Here is a 26,910-nt window from a genome sequence, read left to right as displayed (position 1 = left end):
AACAGTGGTTTTCAACCAGTGGTCCGGGGACCACCATGTGGTCCTTGAGGCGGTTCCAGGTGGTCCCCATGCAGCTAAATGATGGAGAGTTGGTAACCAAATGGACCCTTATAGATCTTTAACTCTTGAAAAAAAGAAATCAGTGATGTAAATAGGTTTTCAATGCAATGTGTCCCGGGATGCAGGGATGGTCTTTTAGTCCCCGGGACATTTTAGGAGTCCCACTTCAACGACGTTAGGAGTCATATTTTGCCTTTTTCTTTTTCTCTCTCTCTCTCTCTTTTTTTTTTTTTTTTTTTTTACAAATTGCAGCATTTAACTCCCATTTCATTTTATATGGTTAGAATGTGGTTATATTCACGTAGAAAACAGAAGAAGAAATGATTATTATAACTAAAGCTAGCTAAATAAACTAGAATAAAAAACAGTACAGTAGTACAGTAGTGCATCCCGTGGATGCAGAGGTCGTTGTTTTATTGCGCCCCTTAACTATACACTGCGTTTCGGGATGCAAAATGCACCCTATTTTAATCTCTGATCCATCTCATCCATCTCATACTGTTCCTCTCCTCCTCCAGGCTACTCCTAACGGCCCAGCCTGCTGCTGGTGGCTGCTGGCCGTCCTGCCTATTGACCCGCGCTACCAGCTGTCGGTCCTCTCCATGACGTCTCTGCGAGAGCGCCTGGTCAAGATCCAGCACATCCTCACCTACCTGCAAAGTATCCCCGACGATTAAGGGCTTCCGACCTCCCTCCCTCCCTCCTCCCTCATGGCCATTGGCCAGCCTCCCAGGGCGAAATCCTCTTCGGAAACATTTTTGCAACGACATTGAGCCGACCTTCTTAAAAAAAAAAATAATAATAAGTCTTCGCCAACTGTCCGTGTTTACTGCCGAATTCCATTCTCGTGTTGCAGCTTCCTTCAGCTTTGTTGAGCTCTCACTCACTCAGCGCGCTGAGCAAAGGTACAGATAAAACGTTCTCTTTTTTTTATTTTTTATGTCAGAAAGGCAACATCAGAGAAGCGCTGAAATACCAACGTGTGCAGCCGATGTTCGACAACACAGGAGATGAAAGAAACGCCTCGGGGAAACAAGTGACACCTGTTCTTAGTTCAACAGCAGCGTGGATAGATTTTGTTTTGTTTTGTCCGTGAAACGAGCTGCTGTTGAATTCCATACACGGTGAAATCCCCGTGTTCAATTATCTCTGAGGTGTACAACATTGATTGGAATTAAATGGGTGTTAAATGAACGTGTGATTTTATAATGAGGCAGTGGTATCTCCTGTACTGATCCCATCCCCGGTGGGGAGATTGCATCCAACAGCGATTACTAATGTGGTAGTTGTGGCGGTTTCACCGTTCAGGATGAAGCCTTTTTCTTAATGATACTGGACATATACAGTAAATCTCATACTGTAAATACTAGTCAGGAGTAAAGTGGAAATCGTCTCATACTATCATGGTTGATTTCAGTAGCTTTGCACACATGTTGGAATGGCAGATCCCGCCGCCTACATAAGTTGATGTTTGGCTCCGGCACTTGCAGTCAAGTTGATCCCCGGCCTTGCCTTCTCCCTGTCTATTTATTGACATAACTGCAGGTGTATTTATTTATATTCTGATAAAACTGTTGCTTTGTTGGGTGCACGTCAGAAACGGTCTTTATCTTGTGTGACATCATTTTATTCAACAGCTTTTTATTCAGCACTCATCCATGAATCATCAATTAGGATTGATTGAATTAATAAATTGAGTACCACAGACGAAAAACAGTCTAAGTCCAAATTTCAGACTGACCCCTCCACGAAAAGGCCTCGTTGTCCTGAACCCTTATCTATCATTTATATATTATGGATCAATAGTGTGGACTTAGACTGTTATTCGTCTGTGGTACTCAATTGTTGCCACGGTTGCCAAGGCACACATCAGGTTCTGAATCAGTTGGGGCTTGCAGTGTGTTGCCAATAATGTATATTATAAATGACTGGAGTTAAATAAGGTCTCAGTTCTCATTTTGTATCTTGGTGGCCCACTTAATGTGTATTTTATTATTGTTTGTTTTCACTATTCACACTGTTGATTTTGAACACATCTCTCTCAATACTAAATTGATCGTTGTCAAGGCAATTTCCTGTATCGACTTGTTCTGCGCTGCGTTGCTAGACAGGATAATCAGGAGCGAAGCAATCGATTGGACATATAGAAGTGATTGAGATTCTTAGGGGTTATTTTGAAGACGGGGATCCAATCTGGAAAACAATTGTGTTAGAAAATAGGCTGGCAGGAGAACTAAAAGATGAGCACTGAGCCTCTATCAAGCACTTACAGGTATAATGCTGTGAACCATTCACTTATGAGCCGAGCCACACGGTTTTACATGTTCAGTTTCTTCCAAACTACTGCTGTCGGGAGGAAACCTCATAACTCCAAAATGTTCATTTTTCAGGAAATGAAAAATATACATTTTTCAGGAAATGAAAAATATACATTTTTCAAGAAATAAAGAAAACCTTATATTTTTAAAACAAAGCAATACTTTAATGACTTTATATATTGTCAATTACTTCCATGAGAGGGGAAGAGGTGGTGGAGTTAGTTGCGGCACTTTTTACTACTTTCCATTGGTTCACTATTTTCGAACACAGACGTAAAGGGTGTTCAATAGCACTGATTTATGCCAAAAGAAAAAATCAAAAACCTCAAAAATGGAGTTATGAGGTTTCCTCCCGACAGCAACGAAACAGTAAGCTAGGGGGTCCGGGGCCCCTAGGGAGTCCTCACAGTTACTACATGGAGCCCACTCCCCCAAATATCTGTGTGTTAGAATTCATTACAACATCTATATATCTCTCTCTCAGCTAAGGGGTCCTCCTTGGCCTGAAAAGCATTGAATTGAAGACCCCCGATGGAAGCCATTGTGTCTTCAGTGAACCTAATGGAGGAGTAGTAGTGGCCTCATGATCTGTGCGTTGACACTGACAAACCAGTCATGGCTTCTAATCCAAAACTTCCAAAATAATTATTATGTTGTAAAATGTAGATCCTTGTACATTGACGCTTGATGATTGATGATTGCAGTGGAAATGCAGGTATTGCAGATTTGAGATGGCTCTCTAAACATGTGTTAGCATAGGTTTGGAGCCAAAAGTTCCAGCTAGCACTTAAAAGGACTTCACTTCACCACTTTTCAACTTGCCTTCATATAATTGGTCCTCACGAATGTTCATGATAAAATGCCACCATTTTTTCCCCTACTCTGTCTATGTCTCATGGGAGGGCTGTGGGCAGTTCAGAAACCCGTCCACCAGTGACATCATCGATGGGGAATCCAAGCTAATAAAAACTGCAGACTTTCTATTCCTGAAAAGTTGCAATACGATAATAGCAGCCATCGTTCTCATGATAATAAAAATCTAAAAAAATATATATATTTAAACCTTGTTTAAAAAAGAAATCTGCCTAACGATGATGTCACTGGTGGACAGTTTCTGAACTGCCCACAGCCCTCCTATGACTGAGTAGGAAAGAAATGGTGCTATTTTATCATGAACATTAGTGAGGACCAATTATATGAAGATGGGTTGAAAAGTGGTGAAGAAGTGGTCCTTTAATCCAATGTTAATAGTAATTTAAGATTTTCTCTTTTTTAATAACCGTGTAAATAATAAATGAAGGGGACTTGCAATACGATGACAAATCAAAAAAGGAAATGAGTAATATGCTATTGTACTGTACATCAGTGGTTCCCAAAGTGGGGTCCGGGGACCCCCAGGGGTACTTGAGGGAGTTCCAGGGGGTCCCCAGCTAAATGATAGTTTGGAACCAAATGGATCCTTATCGGGTCTGTAACTCAGAGAGTGTACAAATGGAACCAAATGGACCCTAACGGGTCAGAGTTAAATTAGCATTGATTTTACAATATAAATCGGGGGTCCCAGAGATAGAAATGCCATTAAATGGGGGTTCGTAGACTAATGCATGTTAAACCGGGGGGTCCTTGAAATTAAACGGGTTGAAAATCACTGCTAGAGACATAAAAATCTTCTCTTATGAGGGTCCCTGGCATATCTTTTCAAATGGGGGTCCGCGGGGCTAATTAGTGTCAATTTGGGGGTCCTTGACATGAAAAGGTTTGGGAACCACTGCTGTACATCATGTCAGGAAAGTTGAGGAAACCAGTGTTTCCATTCTTCATTAAAACTCATCCATCGCCAAGGACTTATTTAACTTCTTTTTCATGATGTCCTGGAGCGCCAAGGACGTGTTTTTCGTGTTTTATAACATGGTAAAAAAAATAAAAAAATATATATATGGTGGCGGTCTGGGCCTTTTGGCGCCCCCTAGTGGCGATGGATTAAAAGGTACATACTTAGGAGAACAAAGACTACAATGGGTGCTTGAGCCAGCGGGGAATTGTTTTTGCCTTATATATCATTTCTTAATTATTATATTATTTAAACAGCAGGACTTGTTAGGTTGGTTATACCATTCCTGTTGCCATAGAAATGAGTATGTTTTGTTTGTTGATCCAGGTCACCTATAGTTCAACGCACACACACTGTTCCGTTGTAATAAAGAAAAAAGGACAAATTGAAGACATTTTTTAAATAATAAATCCTGACTTCTTTTTCAATCCAGTCTCAATGTATTCATTGTGCAAGACAGTGGTTTTCAACCCGTTTCATATCAAGGCCCATTATTGGCATTTGAGCCACAGACCGCCATTTGATGACATTTAGCCTCTCGGACCCAAAACGTTGAATATTTCCTTGTCGTTGGATAAGATTTTGTCCACAATTCCACATGCTGTATTGATGGTGAAAACATATGAGATAACAGACGTTGATGAAAATATTTAAAACAAATCTACATTCTCTAATTGTTTAGACTTATTGTAATTTAAGTAATGCAGATGTTTAACAATAATTTGTAGAGCGTAACATTAAACCAAATGGACCCGTATGGGTCCGTCCATTTGGTTTCATTTTACACTCTTGAGTTAAAGATCTACAAGGGTCCAATTTGGTTACCAACTCTCCATCATTTAGCATGGGGACCACCTGGAACCTCCTCAAGGACCACCGGTGGTCCCCGGACCACTGGTTGAGAACCACTGGTGTAAGCGATGGAATGTTAGGTAACATGGTCTTCATCTCTCAAGTCTCTGTTGCTGTGCAGCTTGTCACCACTGGGCGGCAGTACTTCCCCATTGGTGCTTTAATGTAGCCCATAACAAAGGTTTCATAACTCACCCTTTGCCCTCTGCAGTGCAGTTACTCAACCACTTTCATTACGAGCAAATAAACACATCTGTTTATTTTATTTGTATTATTAACTTATTATCTTACAACACGCAACCATTCCTCTCAGAAAAGCACTGTCTGTATCACAGAACAACAGCAGCAATAGAGACAACTCTAGGTTCAGAATTAATCACTTTTATTTGCTCCTCGATCCTCCATTCTTGTGTTTGAGTGATGATAAGGTCAGCGCGCAGACAGCATCATGAGGAATTCTGTAGAGGGAGACGAGACAAAATGCCGAACCATTATTTAAGACTTTTGCCATATTCCAATATCCCTAATTTATTTAACGGAGGTGGCATAACCTGCCTGAATAAAATTGCACCAGCCGGAACCAATAAAGATCACAGTGATATACTGTATAGCTGGTTTTACAATGCTCTTATTTCCATTCATGCCAAGATAATAAAAAACAAACGCGGCAGAGGGGAGTGCAGGTTATAAATAATAGCAGCACAGAAAAGTGTAGGCCTATAGGCTAATTAAATTGAATCAACTTTGAAAGTTAATGCTATTGACTCTGTTTAATGTTCAGCTCAGTGGCCACATGTGCACGGTTAGAGTGTCTAGCCCAGGGATTGGGAAGGTTTGATTGAATTTAGAGTTGTCCCGATACCATTTCCCCAGACCAAGTACGAGTACAAGTACTTAATTTTTAGTACTCGCCGATACGAATACCGATACGAGTACTTTTTATTTTTGTTGTGTATAAACCACTTATTTTACCCCCTATTTCTTATCTATGCAGATGGGTCTCCTATCTACACTTGTCAGTTGTCAGGCTGTTTTTGGTGATTTGCTGCAGTAGTGTTTGGTCAGACTTGCTCCCGTTGCATTCGTTCAGCCTCTAGTCAACTGGATGTTTTGGTACTCGGGTCAAAGTATCAGGGCCGGTTCAGAGTACCGAGTAGAGGCTCATACATAGTCTGAATTTCCGGTGGTTAGGTGACCACCGAACTACAACATGACGTCACAAGCCGCGGTGAATCGGCTTTAAAGGCTCATTCATAGTCTGGATTTTCGGTGGTTATGTGACCACCGAACTACAACATGACGTCACGAGCCACGGTGAAGAGCAAACCACCGCCACCGCTCCAGCCCTTCTCTCTGTTTTTACTCACCACCGCTCAACGTTATTTCAGCTCCGGTGGTCAGCTCACCACCGGAGCGGTGGTCACCTCACCACCGAAAATCCAGACTATGAATAGGCCTTATGTATGCGCCTTATAGAGTACTTGAGGGTGTTATCGGCCCGAGTAACCGATACCAGTATCGGTATCGGAACAACTCTAATTGAATTGATTGACATTTTTATTCCACAGAATGCATAATGGTCATGCAGGGTTCAATCCCCCAGGTCGTACCAAAATAAAAATGGGACCCTAATGCCTCCCTATACTTGGCACTCCGCACCGATGGAATGGATTGGCGGTAAGTCTTTGTGACATAGAGTACTATAAGCGTCATGTCCAGGGGGTGTACTTGAAGTTAAAGTAGGACTAGGCCTATCATGCTGCCTCACTCTTTGGCCAGTCAATCTAAGATTTGAACCCAAACGAAATTGCTAAATCGTTCAAGGTTGAAATTCCTATTGGCCTTTAAGGCATGCTTTAATGTGACATGTCAAACTGTAGGGGTTATTCATGATCCACAATTTATATAATAATCATTTTTTAGTATAATTTGGATAAACCCTAAGAGGGAGCATACATTTCTTTTGGGTCACCCCCTTTTTTAGCTTAGATTGACTGGCCTATCCTAAAATCCTCCGGTAGCCACGCCCCCTCCCTCCCCCCTCCACACACACACACTCACACACACCTGCTGCAAACACCAAACAAACAGAATAATCCTTTTATGTTGTCTGTCCAAGAAGTATAATCAATTCATAGTGTAACTTTACACCTCATGGAAGTTGAGTGGAGTAGTGTGGGTTTTTAGGGGAAGTGAAAGCTGCCCTGCACTGCAGGCACGTGTTATAATTCGTCTTCATAACAAACTGCTTGGTCAATTTGTTTTTATTCCGCAGGTGAGTGAGTTAGCTACCTATGCTAAGCAATGATGAGCATTGACGTTGCGTGTGTGTGCGTGCGTGCGTGCGAAATGAACACAATTCAACAAACATAAGGTACATTGATAGAATGCATGACACAAACGTTTTGTTTGGGGCACAGCACCAAATCCTTGTATGAATGTTTTTAACTGTTCACTTTCCTCTTGACAACACAACCTATATTCTCTGTGGGGTTCAGGTCAGGCCAGTTGGCTGGTCAGTTAAGCACAGTAATACCATGGTCAGTGAGTACACCAATTACTAGTAGTTTTGGCACTGGACAGGTGCCAAGTGCTGCCTGAAAAGGAAATCAGTATATTCATAAAGCTTGTCAACAAACGGAAGCACACAGTGCTGTAAAATATCCTAATAGATGGCTTGTGTTGTATCTACAACTTGATAAAACACAGTGATGATTTGGGTCCATGTTATCAGCCATCTGCATGGTGTTTGTCCACTGGTCTCATAAAAATATATTTGATTTTCATGAGCTATATAGGCTTATGCCATAATCATCAAGATAAAAAAAGCTTTTAAATATTTCACTTTATGTGCAATATGAATCTAGAATAATGAAAGTTTCACTTTTTGAATTATATTATGGAAGAAAATGTACTTTTCCCCACAATATTCTATTTTTTTGATAAGGCCCTGTATACAGACTGTACATATGTTTGCCTGCTGTTGCTAGTGAGTTGTGACAGGCTACAGACAGTGTACAGCAGAACTGGGCATTGTACGGCCCGCGGGCCAAATACAGCCCGCGGGCTGACTCTGACCGGCCTGCGAAAGATGACTTGATGATTAGAAAATAAAACACTTTCTAATTACCTTATGGGTGGACTAAAACCGCATCGCTTTTATTTTGAAGCCCATGTGTTCTCACAGTGCACGCAATCTGCACGTCAACTGTGCACGTGAATTGCGTGTGATTGAGAACCATGTCTTTCTTCCTTCACTCCCCTCAAATTAGTAGGGGAGCCTATCAATCAAATTTTGATGCCCGTGATTTTGGAATGTTAATTTTTGGAGACAGGTATATCTTGATTCTTGGGGTTACCAGAATGCCAAAAAAACATGTCTCCAATTTTTTATGTCAGGTTTAGCATGTTTAATTAGCATAATTAGCTAATAAATTGTCAAAAACGGAAATGGCAATAACTTTGCTTCTAGGTAACTTATAAAGGTGATCTAAGAGTCTGAGTCCATGTTTGTGATGTCCAGATATTCATCTGTTACCATTGTGAAGTCATACAACCTTTCCTAATTAGCATAATTGCCATACATTATGCAAAAACGAGGTGAACATCAGCAAATTGCTGCATGTTTTACTTTTAGTCAACTTTGAAAGCTTCTCACAGACTTCAAGTGTATGTTTACAACTCCAGGAATAATTATCATCCTATGAATAAATCATGCAACCTTTTGTCTATGTAATAATTATGTAATAATCACACCAAAACCAGAAATAGCTGTATTTCTTTGCTTTAAGTTAATTAATACGCATGATCTTACAGACAGTGTAAGTCTGTTTGCATGTCTAGAAAATATTAGAAGCGACCTCGCACTAAAGGGCTGGGCGAGTGCTGGTGCTTTGGAATGGGGGGTCAGATCAACATATCTGCCTGGGTCATGACAGACTGCTGGGCGAGTGCTGGTGCTTTGGCATGGGGGGTCAGATCAACATATGGAATGTATTCTGAACTGGCCATATATGGAGCGTGTCTTGAGTGTACAGGGTTTGATGAGGTCAGATCAACATATGGAATGTCAGAACAGGTCAGCTCCATATAGAGATCTAATTTAATTTTCGGGCCTGTTGAGAACTAATAACTTTGGGGCAGGCCCGTCCATAATTTCCTAAAGGCGACCTGCAGTCGCAAGAAAGAACAATATGGGAAATGGTCACAGAATTATCAGATTGTTTATTCTAATATTTACAGAAAGTTTTGAAAATTGAAGGGTCTCCATCTTCGTCGTCATCGTCAATCCCCAACAGATGTGCCTTGCTTACCACACACCTCTAATCATCTGCCCCACACATGCACATCTCAGAGCAGTTCAAATTTTAGATCGACAAGAACAATGTGATATGCACTGTGATTTCTTGCAGACACATTTGATCAGTTGGGTAATGGTGGCTGGCCCGTGGGTATCCCGTGTTGTGACTGGCACCAGTTGAGCTCCCTCAGCCTCCCATCCATATTCAGCTGCTGGTGGCATCTGTGGGTTAGGTACGTGCTGCGTCAGAACTGAGCCTTTTTGTAGCTCATAGTATATACAGTAGCAACTGCAGATACCACCTCCACAGGACACCTGTTTAGACCTGGCCAACAGGTTAAATTCCCTGGAGCTGTCTGATCAGCTCCAGAGACGGCATGGAACCCTGGTAAGGCTGAAGTCCTCGTTTTACCCAGTGCCTGCACTACTGGCTCCAGCGATGATACGTTTTTTGTTCCCCACACCGGTGATGAAATAGATGTCCTTGCACAGCTGATGGTACCGTCGTATTGTAAGAACAAAGACATCAGTGTCAGGGGACTCAATGTAGAGCTGTGTTGCCCCTCTTCGGACAGCATCCAGGCTGTGCAGGATTATCCTTGTGTCAGCCTCTTCCTGTACGCTGTGGAGATGTTTTACATCGATAGAGTTTGAGTGGACAGCCTGCCTTGACGTGATTATAAAAACATTGGGTTTCACCTGGAAGTGTTGGAGGGCTTTCTTAGCAAGATAAGACAGTCAGCTCATCTTTGGTGCTGATACCTGACAAGAACTGTTTTTCTGACACTTCCCTATCGGTGTGTTGTCTTCCACATGATAAGTGGTAGGGGCCCGGGGCTTTCCACCCTGGCGTCGGTCAAATACTACATGGATCTCACTATGTTCTTTGGTCTTCCTGTCCAGTGTGGCTATGGAGTGGTCAGCTTACTGGGAACATGTCTTGATCCATGGTGGCTTTCCCATTGCCTGTACCAATGCCATTCCATCTATGACAGTTACACTCTTAGCTGGAAGGGTACAACTGTCAAAAAAGATTGAAGCATTTGTTTGCCAGCTGTACGAGCCCGGTACAAATCCTGTGGATGTTGATGAGCTCAGGTGGAGGTTATTCACAAAGAAACAATTAGAAGCCGAGAAGCTGCCACCTACACAAGCAGCATTAAATCAAGCCATTACCCATGCATATTATCAGGCAATGGTATGGGATCAGGACCACGTACCTAACCCACAGATGCCACCAGAAACTAAAAATGGATGGGAGGCTGAGGGAGATCAACTGGTGCCAGTCACAACACGGGATACCCACGGCCCAGCCACCATTACCCAACTGATAAAATGTGTCTGCAAGAAATCACAGTGCATATCACATTGTTCTTGTCGATCTCAAAATTTGAACTGCTCTGAGATGTGCATGTGTAGGGCCGATGATTAGAGGTGTGTGGTAATGTAAACAAGGCACATCTGTTGGGGATTGACGATGACGAAGACCCTTCAATTAAATGTGTTTTCAAAACTTTCTGTAAATATTAGAATAAAAATAATGTGATAATTCTGTGACCATTTCTCATATTGTTCTTTATTTTATGAGGGATATATATATATATATATATATATATATATATATATGAGCTGGGACTCGATTAAAAAAATTAATCTAATTAATCAGAGGCTTTGTAGTTAATTAATCTCGATTAATCGCATTTTAATCGCATATCAATATTCAACCCGAGAACAGTGAGAAACCTTTTTTTTTCAAATGTTTTTTGGTATCCCAGTGAATAGTGACTACGGGATTCCACTCATTTTCAACATTTTACTGTCATTAATATACCTTAGAGTTGTTGTGTGGATATAATAAGAAAGTCCCCCCCCATTCTGTGTTGCCTAGAACTGGAGGTCTGAAAAAAAACAGTAACATTATGAAGTACATTTTTGTGATGTCACTGAGATGTACTTCATAATGTTACTGTTTTTTTCAGACCTCCAGTTCTATAGGCAACACATAATGGGGTGACTTTATTATTTCCAGTGCACACAACAACATAGAAAAATGTTGAAAATGAGTGGTATTCCCCTTTAAGCAATACAACTTTTTTATCCCAACAGATAAACAAGAGCAGCAAGTGCCTATATAGTGTATTCAGTGTGTATATGAATACTCAAATGTGCTTTACATGGCGGGGCATGAGAACAAATAAAAACAACTTTATTATGGGGGAAACATTTCACATGAGGTTGGGGCTGACCCACGCTTGCTACTTCAGTATGTTTCGCATCGAGGACAGCTTCGTGCTGTGGTGAAATCACCGCGCGTCTCCGGTGGTCTGTGAGACATGTTAAACTGAAGCAGCTAGCAAGCCTAGCATAGAAGCTAACGTTGGTCATAAATGGATCCTTTCCCTCATTGCACACAGCCATGCCGCTATCCACGCGTCCATCCGATAGCTTTTACATCTAAATGTCCCATCCATGGAGCGATATAAGCGGCTTCTTCATTCGATTCATTTGGGTTTGGACTTTGGGCTTTCTGACGGAGCTGTAGCCTGTAGTGTAGACTGTAGAGTGAACAACAACTGCTGCTGCTGCTCGCGTGCCGCAGCCTATTCAGTACTACTAGAAACGCACCCAGTGAGAAACGTTCCGCGGTGGAAAAAAAGGTGCGATTAAATGCGTTAATTTTTTTAACGCGTTCATTTTTCTGTAGTTAATTAATCTCAATTAACGCGTTAAAGTCCCGGCCCTAATATATATATATATATATATATATATATAAAGCTAATAATGGAAAGGTTGCATATCCTAGTTATGGAAAGAGAATATTTTCTAGACATGCAAACAGACTTACTGTTAAGTTAATTTATTAATTAACTTAAAGCAACGAAATATAGCTATTTCTGGTTTTGGTGTGATTATTACATAATTATTACATAGACAAAAGGTTGCATGATTTATTCATAGGATGATAATTATTCCTGGAGTTGTAAACATACACATGGAGTCTGTGAGAAGCTTTCAAAGTTGACTAAAAGTAAAACATGCAGCAATTTGCTGATGTTCACCTCGTTTTTGCATAATTTATGGAAATTATGCTAATTAGGAAAGCTTGTATGACTTCACAATGGTAACAGATGCATTTCTGGACATCACAAACATGGACTCAGACTCTTAGATCACCTTTATAAGTTACCTAGAAGCAAAGTTATTGCCATTTCCGTTTTTGACAATTTATTAGCTAATTATGCTAATTAAACATGCTAAACCTGACATAAAAAATTGGAGACATGTTTTTTTGGCATTCTGGTAACCCCAAGAATCAAGATATACCTGTCTCCAAAAATTAACATTCCAAAATCACGGAAAGTGATAGGCTCCCCTACTAAATGCAAAAACGTCGGCTTTTTGGTGAGCTGACCAAGAGCCACATACTGTACACTGTACAGCAGGGTTCCCCAATAGGCGAACCGCGGGCCATTTGCGGCCCGTAGAGCGCCCCCTTGTGGCCCCTGGAAGAATTTAAAAAAAAAAGTTTTTTGTTTTGTTTGGGGGGGGGGTGTCCCAGATATAAATGGCATTAAATGGGGGTCAGTAGCGTATGCATGTCAAACTGGGCACCCCCTCAAGGACCACTGGTGGTCCCCGGACCACTGGTTGAGAACAATTATTAATTAATGAATGAAAAAATAAAAAAAACAATTTTTCGCGCGTGCGGACTCGGCCCCCAGCGTGGTTCGGAACCATATTTTGACTAGGGAACCACTGGTTTCCTAGTCAAAATATGGCCCTTGAGGAAAATTCATTGGGGGACCCTGCTGTATAGTATGTGGCTCTTGGTCAGCTCACCTTCTTTCTTTCTACCTTACTTACTTATTATACTCAAAGCTTTGTGGTGTCTCTCTCAACCTGCTCCACAGGTACACCAGCCAGGGTGATGACCCCAAGCTCAGCTTCTTCTCAGCCCTGAGTCCGTTCTCTTGTGGCATGCTGTGAATGCTGGACCCTATAAAGCCTGCCCTAAATCCCTGACCACTGCACTACACCAGAATGCTGGACCCTAGAGCCTGCCCTAAATCCCTGACCACTGCACTACACCAGAATGGACCCTAGAGCCTGCCCTAAATCCCTGACCACTGCACTACACCAGAATGGACCCTATAGAGCCTGCCCTAAATCCCTGACCACTGTACTACACCAGAATGCTGGACCCTAGAGCCTGCCCTAAATCCCTGACCACTGCACTACACCAGAATGCTATGTGCGGTACTAAACGTCCAAGGCTGGGTGAGAAGATGGGAGAATGACTCCATTGATACTGGGGAGGAAAGTAGTGGCCAGCTAGTCAGATGTATGGAGGATGGAGATGACTGGAGACGCCGCTGGAGGGCTGATCGTGAACTAGAGAGACAGCCGGAGGCTCTATCTCTCTATCCATGGGTTCCAAAGTCTGGAGTCAAGTAGAAGACTGCTCAAGGTAGGAACGTAGTTTTTTGTGCGGTTCCTCCGCTCCATTGCGCAGCTATGTGTGTCCCTATACGTACGTGTCTGTCTCTGTGTCCGAGCACGGAAAGCTGCAACACAGTAACTCTGTCATTTTCTCAACCGTTTCGGATGCGGGAAGGTTTGCCGGAACCGGGCCGCCGCCCTGCTGGGCGCGTTCCTGGGGGTCCTGATGTTAAGGGGACCCCCGGGGACCCCCACACGGTAACTCTGTCATTTCTCTACTGTTTCGGACGCGGGGCGAGCACCCCACAGTTGCAACGCTCACTTCACGCATGTGTGATTTTTTGCTTCTTTGCTGCTGCTGCTGCTTCTGTTTAGTGTGCTTCAAGCTGGTGTACTATTAATGTAATTTTGGGACCCAATGACTGGGTGGCAATGAAACATGTTGAGTAACTGTTTGTGGCTCTGGAATTGAATGCTAATGTGAATCTACAGTTTGTATGTGTATGTGCCGTGCCGCCGCTGAAAGGTTCGTTGTGAGTTATTGTGACAGGGTGGCTGTAATGGCTTTCTTTCTTTCTTTCTTTCTTTCTTTTTTTCTTTCTTTCTTTCTTTCTTTCTTTCTTTTCCTGCTCCAGGGAAAAATACTCAAAGGACCACTTCACCACTTTTCAACATCTCTTCATATAATTGGTCCTCACTAATGTTCATGATAAAACACCACAATTTTTTCCTACTCAGTCTGTGTCTCATAGGAGGGCTTTGGGCAGTTCGGACACCCGTCCACCAGTGACATCATCATTAGGCAGATTTTTGAAGATTGGTGAAGTGGTCCTTTAAATAGTCGATGCATTCATATGTGTCTGTATCCAACAAAACATGATGATCATGCCTTTAAAAACTATAGATTTGTTTTGGTCCAGCTCATGAATGTATAGTTTGTGATAGTGTGATTAGTGAGTAACAACAAGGAAGGAGAAAACAAACAACTGAACCCATGGAATGGTGCATGAATCTATGATGGACCTAGCCTGGCTAATAAGCCAGACTCAAAGCACACTGTCGTGTGGCATTTTTTTTTGCCAGCGGCTGATTCGCGTCTGGCTTTAGCCAGGCTATGATGGACCAACCCGAAACAATAGTTTTGTCAAAGTTGCCCACCCCTGTGTGTGTGTGTGTGATCAGCTGTTCATCGAAGTTGCCCACCCCTGTTCATCAAAACAATAGTGGTGGTCCCCAAGTTGCTCTTAAAGGCCTAATCGTATTCATAAGGTGACCACCGAAACGGTGGTTAGTAAAAAACAGAGATGTGTTTTGGGGTGAGAGGTGAGTCGCTCACCACTGCGGCGTGACGTTACGTTGTAGTTTTCGGTTGTCACCTTATCGCCTAAAACTAGACTATGAACAGGCTAGCTCTGGTCCATAGCTCTAATGCCGTTGCATTTAGAGCTATGTTACAGATGACTTCCGGGGCTCGCATAAATGCAGACCAGCCTCTTCGTCTTTAGCGTAAATAAAATGAATGGTTTTTGCTACTCGCCAATACAAAGGCGGGTCGTGTCATTAGAAAGCCTACTTTTCTTAGTGGAAACTTGAGCTCTCCACCACACGTATAAAAGGTACTTTTTGGCCAAAAAGGGATTCATTTTCCACCGGGAAAAAAAAGTTACTCCACTGCACCCTCTACCGATATTGCCAAGAGAAAACCTTCATAGAGAATATTTTTCCTCCAGGCTACTTTAATTGTAATACTTCTATGATAGTATTGCAAGACTTGCTGCACATCTGTCTATACTCGAATCAACACAGTCAGATTCTTAAAGGTAAAGCTCTAAACCACTTGCCACTGAGCACCTCGGCGTGCTGTATCAAACACAATGGATTGACCTATCTAAAAATAAAAGCTATAGCTATTGATCTGCCTCCAAGTCAATCAGTGCATTGCTGTGCTGTGCTAAGTAACGGCTTGTAGCTTGAGGCAGATTAATGAAGGCCATTCGGTCAGTCACTTGTTTCATTCCCCATCCTTCTTTTCTCTGAGATAACTGCTGTGAAAGACGTCTGTGGCTGTAGGAGTGACGCCATTGATTGATCCAGCACCAACTAACACTAACACAGATTTGTGTCTTTGCATCGTCTCTACTCGGGCTATTGTGAAGTAGGGATGTGTAAATGTGTCAAAACTGAAAATCGATTAGCATAATTCAATATTAATCAATTATCGACAAATCGATAAGCCCCCCCCCCCCCCCCCCCCACACACAAAAAATAAATAAAAATAAAAATATTTTTTTTTCTTAAATTCCCAACACCTGCTAAATCCTCCAAACATGTATCTTGATTGGAATCAATCTCCACTCACACTCAATGACTCACACTCCTCATGCAGCTACACAGACACATCCCAGGCACACTTTGGTAGGCCTATAGCCCTGTCCTGTTTGGATGACAGTATTGCCTTAACAAAAGATTATCATTTAAAAAAAAAAAAAACTTATTTTTTTTCACGATTATCGATTATTAATTTTCATAATCGATTTCGGGTCCCGTTAACGATAATCGATTTGTCGACAAATCGGACCCATCCCTATTGTGAAGTGTGAACACCCGGGCTTTTTTTAAGTGGCTTTATTTAGTATTAAAGATGGCGATGGTTCAGCCTCCAGGAGAAGAAACCCTAAATACAAAGTTAATACACCATTGCACATACTGTCACCTCATGAAAAACTGGAAAAATACAAAAGTTGTGGCACTCAATCAGTGTGTGTGTGTGTGTGTGTGTGTGTGTGTGTGTGTGTGTGTGTGTGTGTGTGTGTGTGTGTGTGTGTGTGTGTGTGTGTGTGTGTGTGTGTGTGTGTGTGTGTGTGTGTGTGTGTGTGTGTGTGTGTGTGTGTGTGTGTGTGTGTGTGTGTGTGTTCTTAAAGGTATATTCAGTGATTTCACGGGCATTGGTGCACGTGCTGTTGGTCTGTTGTACTTCCCCCACTGTAGAGCGTGTGCATGTGCACATCTTGTTACCGGGTGGACCGGGTTTTTTTCCAAATCACCAAAATCACTGAATGCTCCTTTAAATAATTGAAAAAAGTAATTGAAAAAACACGGCCCCTCACGTACAGAAGGACGGGTGTTTGAAACTAACATGATTCAAATAGTTTGAAGTTAAAATGGGTTTGTATAGGAAGGGCAGCTAAAATCACTATCAACTATCTAAATGCTGAATCAAGCAATTTAAAAACTGTCTTGTCTGGGGTGTTCACGTAAGACCGAGTAGACGATAACCATGACCCCAAAAACTGAAATAAATATCCCTTTAATTCCATGCTAACCCCTCTCTCCTCAAAGCACGGCTGCACAGCGGGTTATCGAGAAATGAACCAACCAGACCGATCGTATATACGGATCCTTGATGTTGAGCAGTGCAATTGAAGAATATCTCTCGCAAAAGTTCAATCTCCCTAATCCTCTGGTTTATCTGCTGGCAGTCATATCATATCTTCAGTTCAGTGGGATGCCCGCTATAGCCACGGGGGAGCAGTTTGGCATTCCTGCCGTTCGTGCGAGCTGAAACTAGATGGATATGAAGCCAGCTGTGCAGCCGCCCCCAGGGGGCTAATTGGTAGATAATGTGGGGCACATGCTTATTGATCCCTCCTCAGACTGACACGCCTTTGTGTGTTTCTGATAATTGTAATTGATTGGATCAATGAGACCAGGCGAAGAGGAATCAGATCTTGGAGAGTGTACAGGATCACGCAACACCATGTCAGCCCTCGATGCGTCTTGCTGCCTGTAATCACTGCCATGTGCACGCACGGTCGTGCGCGAGTGGGGTGGGCATGATATTTGCGCGTGCGCGAAGGCTGGTTGTACGCGCGCCCGTCTGTGTGTGTGTGTGTGTGTGGTCATATCTGTCCACTCCCACGGTGCTGCTGATGAATTATTAATGTCCTCCCTGTGGTTATATGTGTTAGTTTAATCCCTTTAGACCTGAGGACGCATTCGTGTCACCGTAGTAGCTTTTAACCACTTTTAAAACATTATTTCAAACTTCAGCTGTTGAAAAATAGCAGATCGACAAGCATTTTTTGAAAAACTTGTGAAAATGTGGGGCAAATCTTTGAATATATAATTTCACGGTGAACGTTTTTAACTCATATCTTTGCTTCTGAGGGGTCCCTGGAACAACATATTTTCAGATGGGGGTCGGGGGCCAATTACATATCATTCTGGAGGTCCTCCTTGACATGAAAATGTTTGAGCACCACCGTTTTTTCAGAAAACTTGTCTTGATTTTAGAAGACATTTTGTAAAAATCTGGTCTCTCGGGTCTAAGCGGGTTAATTTCTGCAAAACGACGTCCTTGAAGTGTCCAGCAGGCATGCAGCAGCGGGTGTCATGCCTCAGGCGTCCAGGCATGTGTGTGTGTATCGATTGCCTTAATGTGCTACTGATTGGATTGGCCCTTCAAACCCTAACCCACCTTGACTTCCACTGCATTGGTGGAAAAAAGTAGTCGAACGTTAACTTTTTTTTCCTTTAAAAAAAAAAAAAAAAGTATCGATACTGCAATGTCATTGTACTCTGTTACAAGTAAAAGTCCGCAATTCTTACTTGAGTAAAAGTAGAAACGTATTGGTATGAAAATGTAATAGAGGGTATGTGCATGCATAAAGTGAATGGCAAAGTGAGTTTAACATTGTTTATTACATGGCTTGGTTGAATGCTTGATTCTGATTGGTCAATCGCTTAATTCAGCGGTGAATTATGTGTCGATAATGACCGCTCCGCTGTATAACAGACCGCTGCCTAATCAAACCCTCTGAGCACCAGCTGCGCGGCTGCGCCCCGCTTGATTTACTGCCGTTTCCAACATGACAGGCTGCAACACACACACACTAGTGACACACAATGTCATTTACAGCTAAACATTGCTCTTGCAAATGTTTTTGAAAACATTTGAGCGAGAAATAGACGAAGCAGGACCCGAAAATGGATTATTTTTGATCAACTCACTTCCTTGTTTTCCGACAGTGCTGCAGCCCTGCAGCTGGCCAGACGCAACCAGCGCAAACTTATGGAATACCTTTTTTGTTGTGTTTTGGATCAATGTATTAATTTATGTTAGTTAGCCATGTAATAAGCGGGATAATATCTGGCTAGGTGGTCATTGTCGGGACATAATTCACCTTCAGGGAGTGTAACCCCTGTCGGTGAATTATCTCCCGACAATGACCACCTAGCCATATATTATCCCTTACTTAACGTTGTTTAATGCAATCAAATAGGACTTTTTCTGTTTGGATGTATGGGCTGTCAAGGCCAGAAAAGTAGTTTTTTGCTACTCAGTAGGTGTTCCCGCATAACTTCCAGGTTTGATGATGATGTCACACGCATATACCTCTATTGAAGTACCAAAAGTAAAAGTACTCGTTGTGCAGAAAAAAAACCCTTTTGAAAATAGCCGATCTACAGATCGGTCGATCGGCTATTTTCAAATGGTCGAACAAAATGTACAGTACATAGGCTATAGGGCTGAACTGGTTAGTGTGTTTTGTAACAATAATACAAATCTACAACGTAAAGTAATAACTAACGTTTTCACATAATTGTAGTGGAGTAAAGTACAATATTTTCTTCAGATATATAGGCGTACCTATACGGCCCGCCCCAAAATATTTTGAGATGGGGGGGGTCCGGTCCGCAGGGTGGCCAAATACAGATAATTCTGGGGGGTCCTTGAAATGAAAAGGTTTGTGCACACCACTGATAGGTGGTCAGGTTTCATAAGACATTTTTCAGAATCTGGTCTCGGCCGGGTCTTAATGGGTTAAACCAATTATCTCTCCTCCTGTCCCCTCTCATCCAGTCATGCATTAAAAAAAAAAACATTCAGTGTACGTCTGGCCCCTTCAGTCTGTTCTCACTCTCTGTTCACACCCTCTGACACATGCAGAAGGAGCCATCTTCCTCTCATACCGTACGCCCCTGCCCTGGCCCCAGCATCCTTTAGTGTCATTGGTTCCCAATCTTTTTATACTGAAGTACCACCTCAGGGAGGTTTTTGGCTCTCCCAAGTACCACCATAATAACTGATGTTAAAATACAGGAGCGTATGTATACCTGCCCTTTTTGTTCCATTCCTAAGCCATGTAAGCCCCCTCGATGCTTTTTAGCAACATTTATATTTTAATGAATTACTTATATTATAAGTAAAAAATAAATTTCTATTTTTTTTCCACCTAAACATCATCATTGATGTTCATTGTTTAGTCTTGCAATGCCATTGCTCATAATATTTGCATATAAATACCCCCCCATAGAGGCAGAAAATCGCTGGACTGGAATTTTGAACAATGTTTAATCTATGACCTTTAACCCTGATAAAACTTAAGTAAAATGCCTGTAATATATATTTTTTGTGATCATTAGAATGTCTAGAACATGTTTTATTTATTATTGTGAAAGATATCCCCCAAATGTAAATTATTAATGAATTATTTTAATAATTATTATAAATGTGCATAACATTTTTTTTTCTTTTTTCTTTTACAAAATTTACTCTGCAAAGTCCTAGTAGTACAAAGTAGTAGTAAGGTTGAAATCTCTTTTTTGCAGTAGAAAGTAGAAATATATATCAGGGTTTTACAGGGTTAATGCTGCTGCTCTGACAAAACAGTCTAATCACTAATCAGCACAACTGATTTCTAATGTGATTAATCCGTTCTCAAATCTTCTATTAACGGCTATAGTTGTGCTGTCATGCCCATTATTAACGGCTATAGTTGTGCTGTCATGCTCATTTCAGTACGGCTTGGAGAGCCCTTTTCAACCAATGGCTTGATCAGAAGAACTACATAAATATTTAATTTTGTCTTTTCTCCTTTTTTGGGCGACTCCTCTTGAATAGTAACCGTCCATTGGTCCAAATAACATATTAAAAAAATCACACCCGTGTGAACTGAGTGGTGTAAGGTCTTATATAGACTGATCAGCTGTGGTCTGACGTAATGTCTGACGTAATGAAATCACACCCGTGTGAACTGGGTGACCATAGCAACCATGCTCATTTTTGAGCGAACAGACAGACAGACAGACAGACAGACAGACACGTAAACTAACAAAGCCAGTCGTAGGAGTGGTTTACTCCACTCAAAAATGAATTATTATATAAATTGAATATAAAATTGTGGATCATGGTAAATTCAGGGGTTGAAAGTTGGATACCATTAACATCCTATAAAACTTTTCTAATTTTAATAATGCTTTAAGTATTCAAACATGTTCAAACTTTTGGGGTTATTCATGATTCCGAATCCATTGCAAACGACCATAGCCATAGACCATAGCCAACATCGTGATGACGCCAGCACATTTGGGCAAGTGGCTGTGGCCTCATTTAGCACAAGGAGTGTTTTTCGTGCCAAACTAATGCTTGGAATGGATTCAGAATGATGAATCACCCCTAGTTTGACACGTCACATGCTACTTAAAGCATCATTCAAATTGGAAATGTTTGCCTTTATAAAGGATGTTAATGGTAGAGAGAGAGACTCTAACTCTGTCATTTCTCGACCGTTTTGGACGGAACCGGGCGCATTCCTGTGGGGTCTGGAAGTTCCGGGGACCCCCACACGGAGTTGCACCACTCAGTTCACACGGGTGTGATTTTTTTAATATGTTATTTGGATGACCCTAAGGATCATAAAAAACCTTGAACGATATTACTATTGTAATTTCTTTTGGGTCATGCCCCTTTTTAGCTTAGATTGACTGGCCTATTTTGAGTTGACACATGCAGATGGAGCCATCTTTCTGTCATAACGCCCCTGGCCCAGCATCTCCACACCTCTACTCTCGCTTTCTCTCCCTCCCTCCCTCCGCCTGTCCCCTCACATTTTTTGTACACTTTTTTTTTTTGTATCCATATTTACCCCAGGACTTTTTTGTGGCCTTTCATTTACAGTAGATCACTCTTTGTCTGCAAATTACTTTGTGACAAAAGCACATTATTTATGTCATTCTACTTTATTGTTCTGTACGTGTTATTTATTTTTAAAAGGAGAAATGTAATGTAATGTGAAATGACTGTGATATTATTAATATTTCCTATTCATGAGAAAGGTAACGGGTCTGTCACATGGGTGGTTGACACGCCACTGGTGTCGCCACCCAAGGTTACTTCTAGAGGAAGTGACACACGGGGGAATGGGGGGAATCACAAACACAGTGTAGGCCTACACGGTTGGAGAAGAGGAGCTCCAGGCGCCAGACAACTTTTAAACGGGAGTAAAGTTTAAGCATAGTGTCTGCAGTAATACTAAGGACAGTCGTGCCCATCGGGAGAAGCAACGAGCTTGGCTCTGTACCGTTGGAATATCCACCGTTTGGAAGCAGTTGCCGGCGCGCGGGAAGTCGGACAAAGACGTCGCTTACCGGTGAGATCGTTTCAAACGTGTGCCTTGGTGGAGTAGAAGCTCCACTCATTTTCAACATTTTACTATGTCATTAATATACCTTAGAGCTGTTGTGTGGAAATAATAAAAAGTCCCCCCATTCTGTGTTTCCTAGAACTAGAGGTCTGAAAAAAATCATTAACATGGTGAAACACATCTTGATGACATCATCAAGATGTGTTTCACCATGTTAATGATTTTCTTCATAATTACAGTTCTAGGAAACACAGAATGGGGGAACTTTTTATTATTTCCACACAACAGCTCTAAGGTATATTAATGACATAGTAAAATGTTGAAAATGGGTGGTTTTCCCCTTTAAATGGGGATCCGTAGCAATGCATGACAAACTGGGGGGTCCTTGAAATTAAACGGGTTGAGAATCACCGTTGGAGCCGTAAAAACCTTCTCTTATGAGGGTCCCTGGCATATATTTTCAAATGGGGGGTTCGCGCGGGATAATTAGTGTCAATTTGGGGGTCCTTGACATGAAAAAGTATGGGGAACCACTGCTCTTAAGGGAGATTCCAGCCACCCGTCGAAGAAAACATTTCGGCCACTTGTATTCGAGCTTGTAGATCATGGCTTTTGCCATACGACAAAGTATACCGTTTGCTAACCCATGGGCTTTCATCCCCTCATCAAGTCGTGCTCTTTGCCTCCCCCGCCACCTCCCTGGGTCATCATCCCACCCCACCCATTCTGCTCACCCTCAAAGTCGATGGTGCCGTCCTTGTTGAGGTCGATGTCGGCCAGGATCTCCTCCAACTCGCCTTTCTTCAGTTTCTCCCCCAGGAGGACCTTCGTAGCTTCCTTCAGCTCGTCCAGCGTGATCTTTCCATCGCCGTCAGTGTCAAACTGAGAGAGAGAGAGAGAACAAGGATGAAAATACAGGGACATTTTGCAGTTTTTACGTAGACTATGAAGTACTTATTTATTCAAGGATTGTATGTTGTCTTCTCTGCATGTTCGGTCTCTTTTCAACCCATTTAGGGGGTAGGAGGACAATAATTAGAGGTGACAGAATGCATCAAAGAATTGACAAAGAGAAGAGTCCAGGGTCATGGAAGGCCCCGGCAAAGTCAATACCATACGAGAGGAGGAGGAGGTGGAGGAGGAGGAGGGGGAGGTGGGGGAGAGTGCGAAGGCAGAGACGGTTTAGTGTCAGACAGTGGGGTTTAGGCGATCATGGCATGCCAAAACCATTTAACACGCTTTGGACGGGAGCGCGTCTTGTGTCGCCTTATAGCTCTTAACCACTTTGAACCATTATTTCACAACTTTAGCTGTTGAAAAATAGCAGATCTACAAGCTCGTAGCGCGGCACCGAGTGCCGCGTTACGAGCTTGTAGATCTGCTATTTATTTTTATTTTTTTTATGGAGGGATTAGACAGTAGGCTGACAGGAAATGGGGAGAGAGATGGGGGGTGACATGCAGTAAAGGCCGTCGGGATCGGGAGTCGAACCCGCGGCACACTGCCAGACTGGATTACCAGCCATGGTGCCTGGACCGCTGAGCCACGGCCCAGGCCAGATCTGCTTTTTTTTGTTGTTTTTTACGTGAAAATGTGGCGCAAATCTTTGAATATATATATATTCTTTCTCAATGAACGCTTTTAACTCACGTCTTTGCTTCTGGGGAGGTCCCTGGAACAACATATTTTGAGATTGGGGTCCGGTTTCGGGACCAATTACATATCATTCTGGGGGTCCTTCCTTGACATGAAATAGTTTGAGAACTACTGATATGGAAACATAAGGTTTTTCTGAAAACTGTCATGATTTTAGAAGACATTTTGCATAGAATCTGCATGCAGGTCTCGGGTCTAAACGGGTTAACCCATTCTGGACGGGAACCCCTTTTGGTGTTTTAACTAAGCATTGTGTTATACTTTAGCTATTGAAAAATAGCAGATCTACAAGCTCATAGCGCGCCACCGAGTGGCGCGCTACGAGCTTGTAGGTCTGCTATTTTTGAAAAAAACATAAAAATGCGTTTTTCTTATTTCGACATCAGGCCTAAACGGGTTAACACAAGATGCCTGCAATTAACACGAGTGTCTAAGTGGCTATACTGTAAGTGCATCACTGATAAAAAGCTCCCGACACGACTAGCAGAGGACTCTCTGAGGTCAGAGTATAGATACCGTTCAGGATTGCTGATGGTCGGGACGTCGACTCGAGGTGGTATTAGGATTGAAGCGACGACAACCAAGAGAGATATCAAAAAGCAGACACGACGCTTCACTAAACTTGCTCCTTTTCAGAGGAAGACTAAAAAAAAATCCAATTAATTGGCAGTGATGATTATGAGCGTGAGCTGACTGGGTAATGCTTGGTGATATTTTGACCTCACTAATGGAATTCATTCATCTGTTTGTTTATGTAGTAAAGACTGCAGCGCAAGCACACATCTTAACACCCCGAACGCCCGGGGTTATTTAATCCGTTAAATCATAGCGCCCCAGCGATTTATAGCAGCGGAGCACTTTTAGCGACGGACCGGATGTTATCCCGGATGTGGTTGACGTAGCTAGATGTAGCCAAAACACTCTAGAGGCGATCGACAACAACGGGAGGTATGATTAATTCTATACCGCGACTAGCGACGGGACCGCGATGGGCCGTCTAACACATGATCTTTTCTTAGAATTGGACGGAATGATTTAGATCAAGAGTTTTTCCATCTCGTCGGCTAAACAGGGGGGGACGACGACGACATTTCCGATGACGTCCCACTCTTGTGCCACATTGAATGTTGCGCAACAGACGCTCCCAGCCTGTGGAGCGATGCGATCGGTTTTGATATCAATAATCTCCGTCCTTTTGATCATTCTCCGTCTTGAGCGCCGGGCGTTACTAATCGATAGGGCGGAGAACTCCGTCCTGTGCGCTCAGGGTGTTAATGAGGCATTAAGAAGTGAATGTATATTCACTCCTGTCCTGAAGCAGTGTTGCGTGTTTACTAGCAAATGAGACCAACTCCGCCGCCTTCGCCTTCATTCAATATCAAAGATGACCTCTTTGATTAGCTCTTTATTAGCTCTTGCAAACTGACTCAAAAGTACATTTCTCGAGGAAAAAAAAAATTGCATGTTCCCCCTGCAAGCTTGCTTGGCACTTGTGTGATGTGAAACTGAATTTTAAAAACTTTATCTTCTCGGGGGCGATTTAAGATGTGAAAGCATCCTCTGCAGGAGTCAGGAATGATTTGCTGTACTTCTGCACGCTCTTTGAAGATACAGCATAATTCCCAACGACCCAATTTTTCAGTTGGAAAGTGCTTTTTCTACAGTAGGTGCCTTGCACTCATTAACCCATTTTGGGCGGGAACCCCTTTTGGTGTTAGCATTATGTTACGCTTTAGCTATTGAAAAATAGCAGATCTACAAGCTCATAGCGCGCCACCGAGTGGCGCGCTACGAGCTTGTAGGTCTGCTATTTTTGAAAAATCGAAGAACGACTGACATAGAAACATAGCTTTTTCAGAAAACTGTCAGGATGTAGAAGACATTTTTAGAATCAAAATGGGTTAATAAGGCTGCATGTGTTTGGTGATGTTTCCGCTCTATGGGCCGTGTCATTGGGCAATGGGAATATCATTTGCAAGTACTATTTCACCCTATAGCAAAATTCACTTTGTATAGAATGTGTGGGAACTGTTTCTGTCACTATTAATAATAGTTACTTTAATTTCCAGTTACAGCATGTACCTACCGTACCATAATCTACCTGTCAGGTAGAAGGTGTTTTGTTCCCTCACTTCCGTGGTTGTCAGTAGCACACCACAGAGTCTGGCAAACTCACTTGAAGCTGGTGTGTGTGTGTGTGTGTGTGTGTGTGTGTGTGTGTGTGTGTGTGTGTGTGTGTGTGTGTGTGTGTGTGTGTGTGTGTGTGTGTGTGTGTGTGTGTGTGTGTGTGTGTGTGTGTGTGTGTGTGTGTGTGTGTGTGTGTGTGTGTGTGTGTGTGTGTGTGTGTGTGTGTGTGTGTGTGCACTGTGTGTGTGTGTGTGTGTGTGTGTGTGTGTGCACTGTGTGTGCACTGTGTGTGTGTGCACTGTGTGCGCGTGCTCTGAGCACTGTGTGTGTGTCTGCACGCTCTGAGCACAGTGTGGTCTCACCTGTTTGAACGCACTTTTGAACTCTTTTATCCCGACCATACTAGCCGTCTCTCTCAGTATTCTTGGACCCATGAGCTCACAGAAATCATCAAAGTCCACATGACCGCCCCCTACAAACACACACACACACACACACACACACACGTACGTGTGATGAAGCAGTCTGATTGGTCGAAACAGCATTCTAGCCGTGCTTAAACGACAGTATAGGAACACCTAATCAAAACATAGAAATCAGCTGCTCTGTTCTCCCAGAGCGCATGCAGCAGACTGGGTGGCTAGGCTAGCGGGTTTCTTGGGACATTTGTGGGCGTAGTGGCTACATCCGTCATTGAAAAATCACGATTTATTTTTTGTGATTGATCATCTTAGTTTTAAGGGTTTGTTGTATAATTGCAATATTACACTATCTTGTCATTAATGCACTTCTGCGCTGCCGTTCGGAACTCGCCCCGGGCGGGTTTTGAAGGCGTGCATTAATGACAATAAAGAACACCCTCTCGTGTAATATTGCTTAAATTATGACGTACACATGCAG

At 42.5% G+C, this 26,910-nt stretch overlaps 2 protein-coding genes across 3 annotated transcripts in view; one reads left to right on the top strand and one right to left on the bottom strand.

Moving 5' to 3' along the window:
* lonrf1 (LON peptidase N-terminal domain and ring finger 1) overlaps positions 1–1,254 on the top strand; it is a 28,543-nt gene extending 27,289 nt beyond the window's left edge. For both annotated transcript variants that reach the window (XM_079499682.1, XM_079499681.1), the window contains exon 12: positions 579–1,254. In XM_079499682.1, coding sequence (XP_079355808.1) covers positions 579–737 — 159 coding nt within the window. In that variant the 3' untranslated portion in view covers positions 738–1,254. The remainder of the gene's footprint in view (positions 1–578) is intronic.
* Positions 1,255–5,420: 4,166 nt separating this feature from the next.
* On the bottom strand, positions 5,421–26,555 carry cabp4 (calcium binding protein 4; the record flags this gene model as incomplete). The annotated part of the gene is made up of 3 exons (XM_079498475.1): positions 5,421–5,519; positions 22,962–23,109; positions 26,373–26,555. The coding sequence occupies 3 exons, from the start codon at positions 26,553–26,555 to the stop codon at positions 5,491–5,493; spliced, it is 360 nt and encodes a 119-aa protein (XP_079354601.1). The 3' UTR covers positions 5,421–5,490.
* Between the last annotated feature and the right edge of the window lie 355 nt (positions 26,556–26,910).

Source organism: Electrona antarctica (assembly GCF_951216825.1).
Source record: "Electrona antarctica genome assembly, chromosome: 4".
Classification (NCBI taxonomy): domain Eukaryota; kingdom Metazoa; phylum Chordata; class Actinopteri; order Myctophiformes; family Myctophidae; genus Electrona; species Electrona antarctica.
The sequence above is the reverse complement of the archived record's forward strand: the minus strand, read 5'-3'. Positions and strand labels throughout refer to the sequence as shown.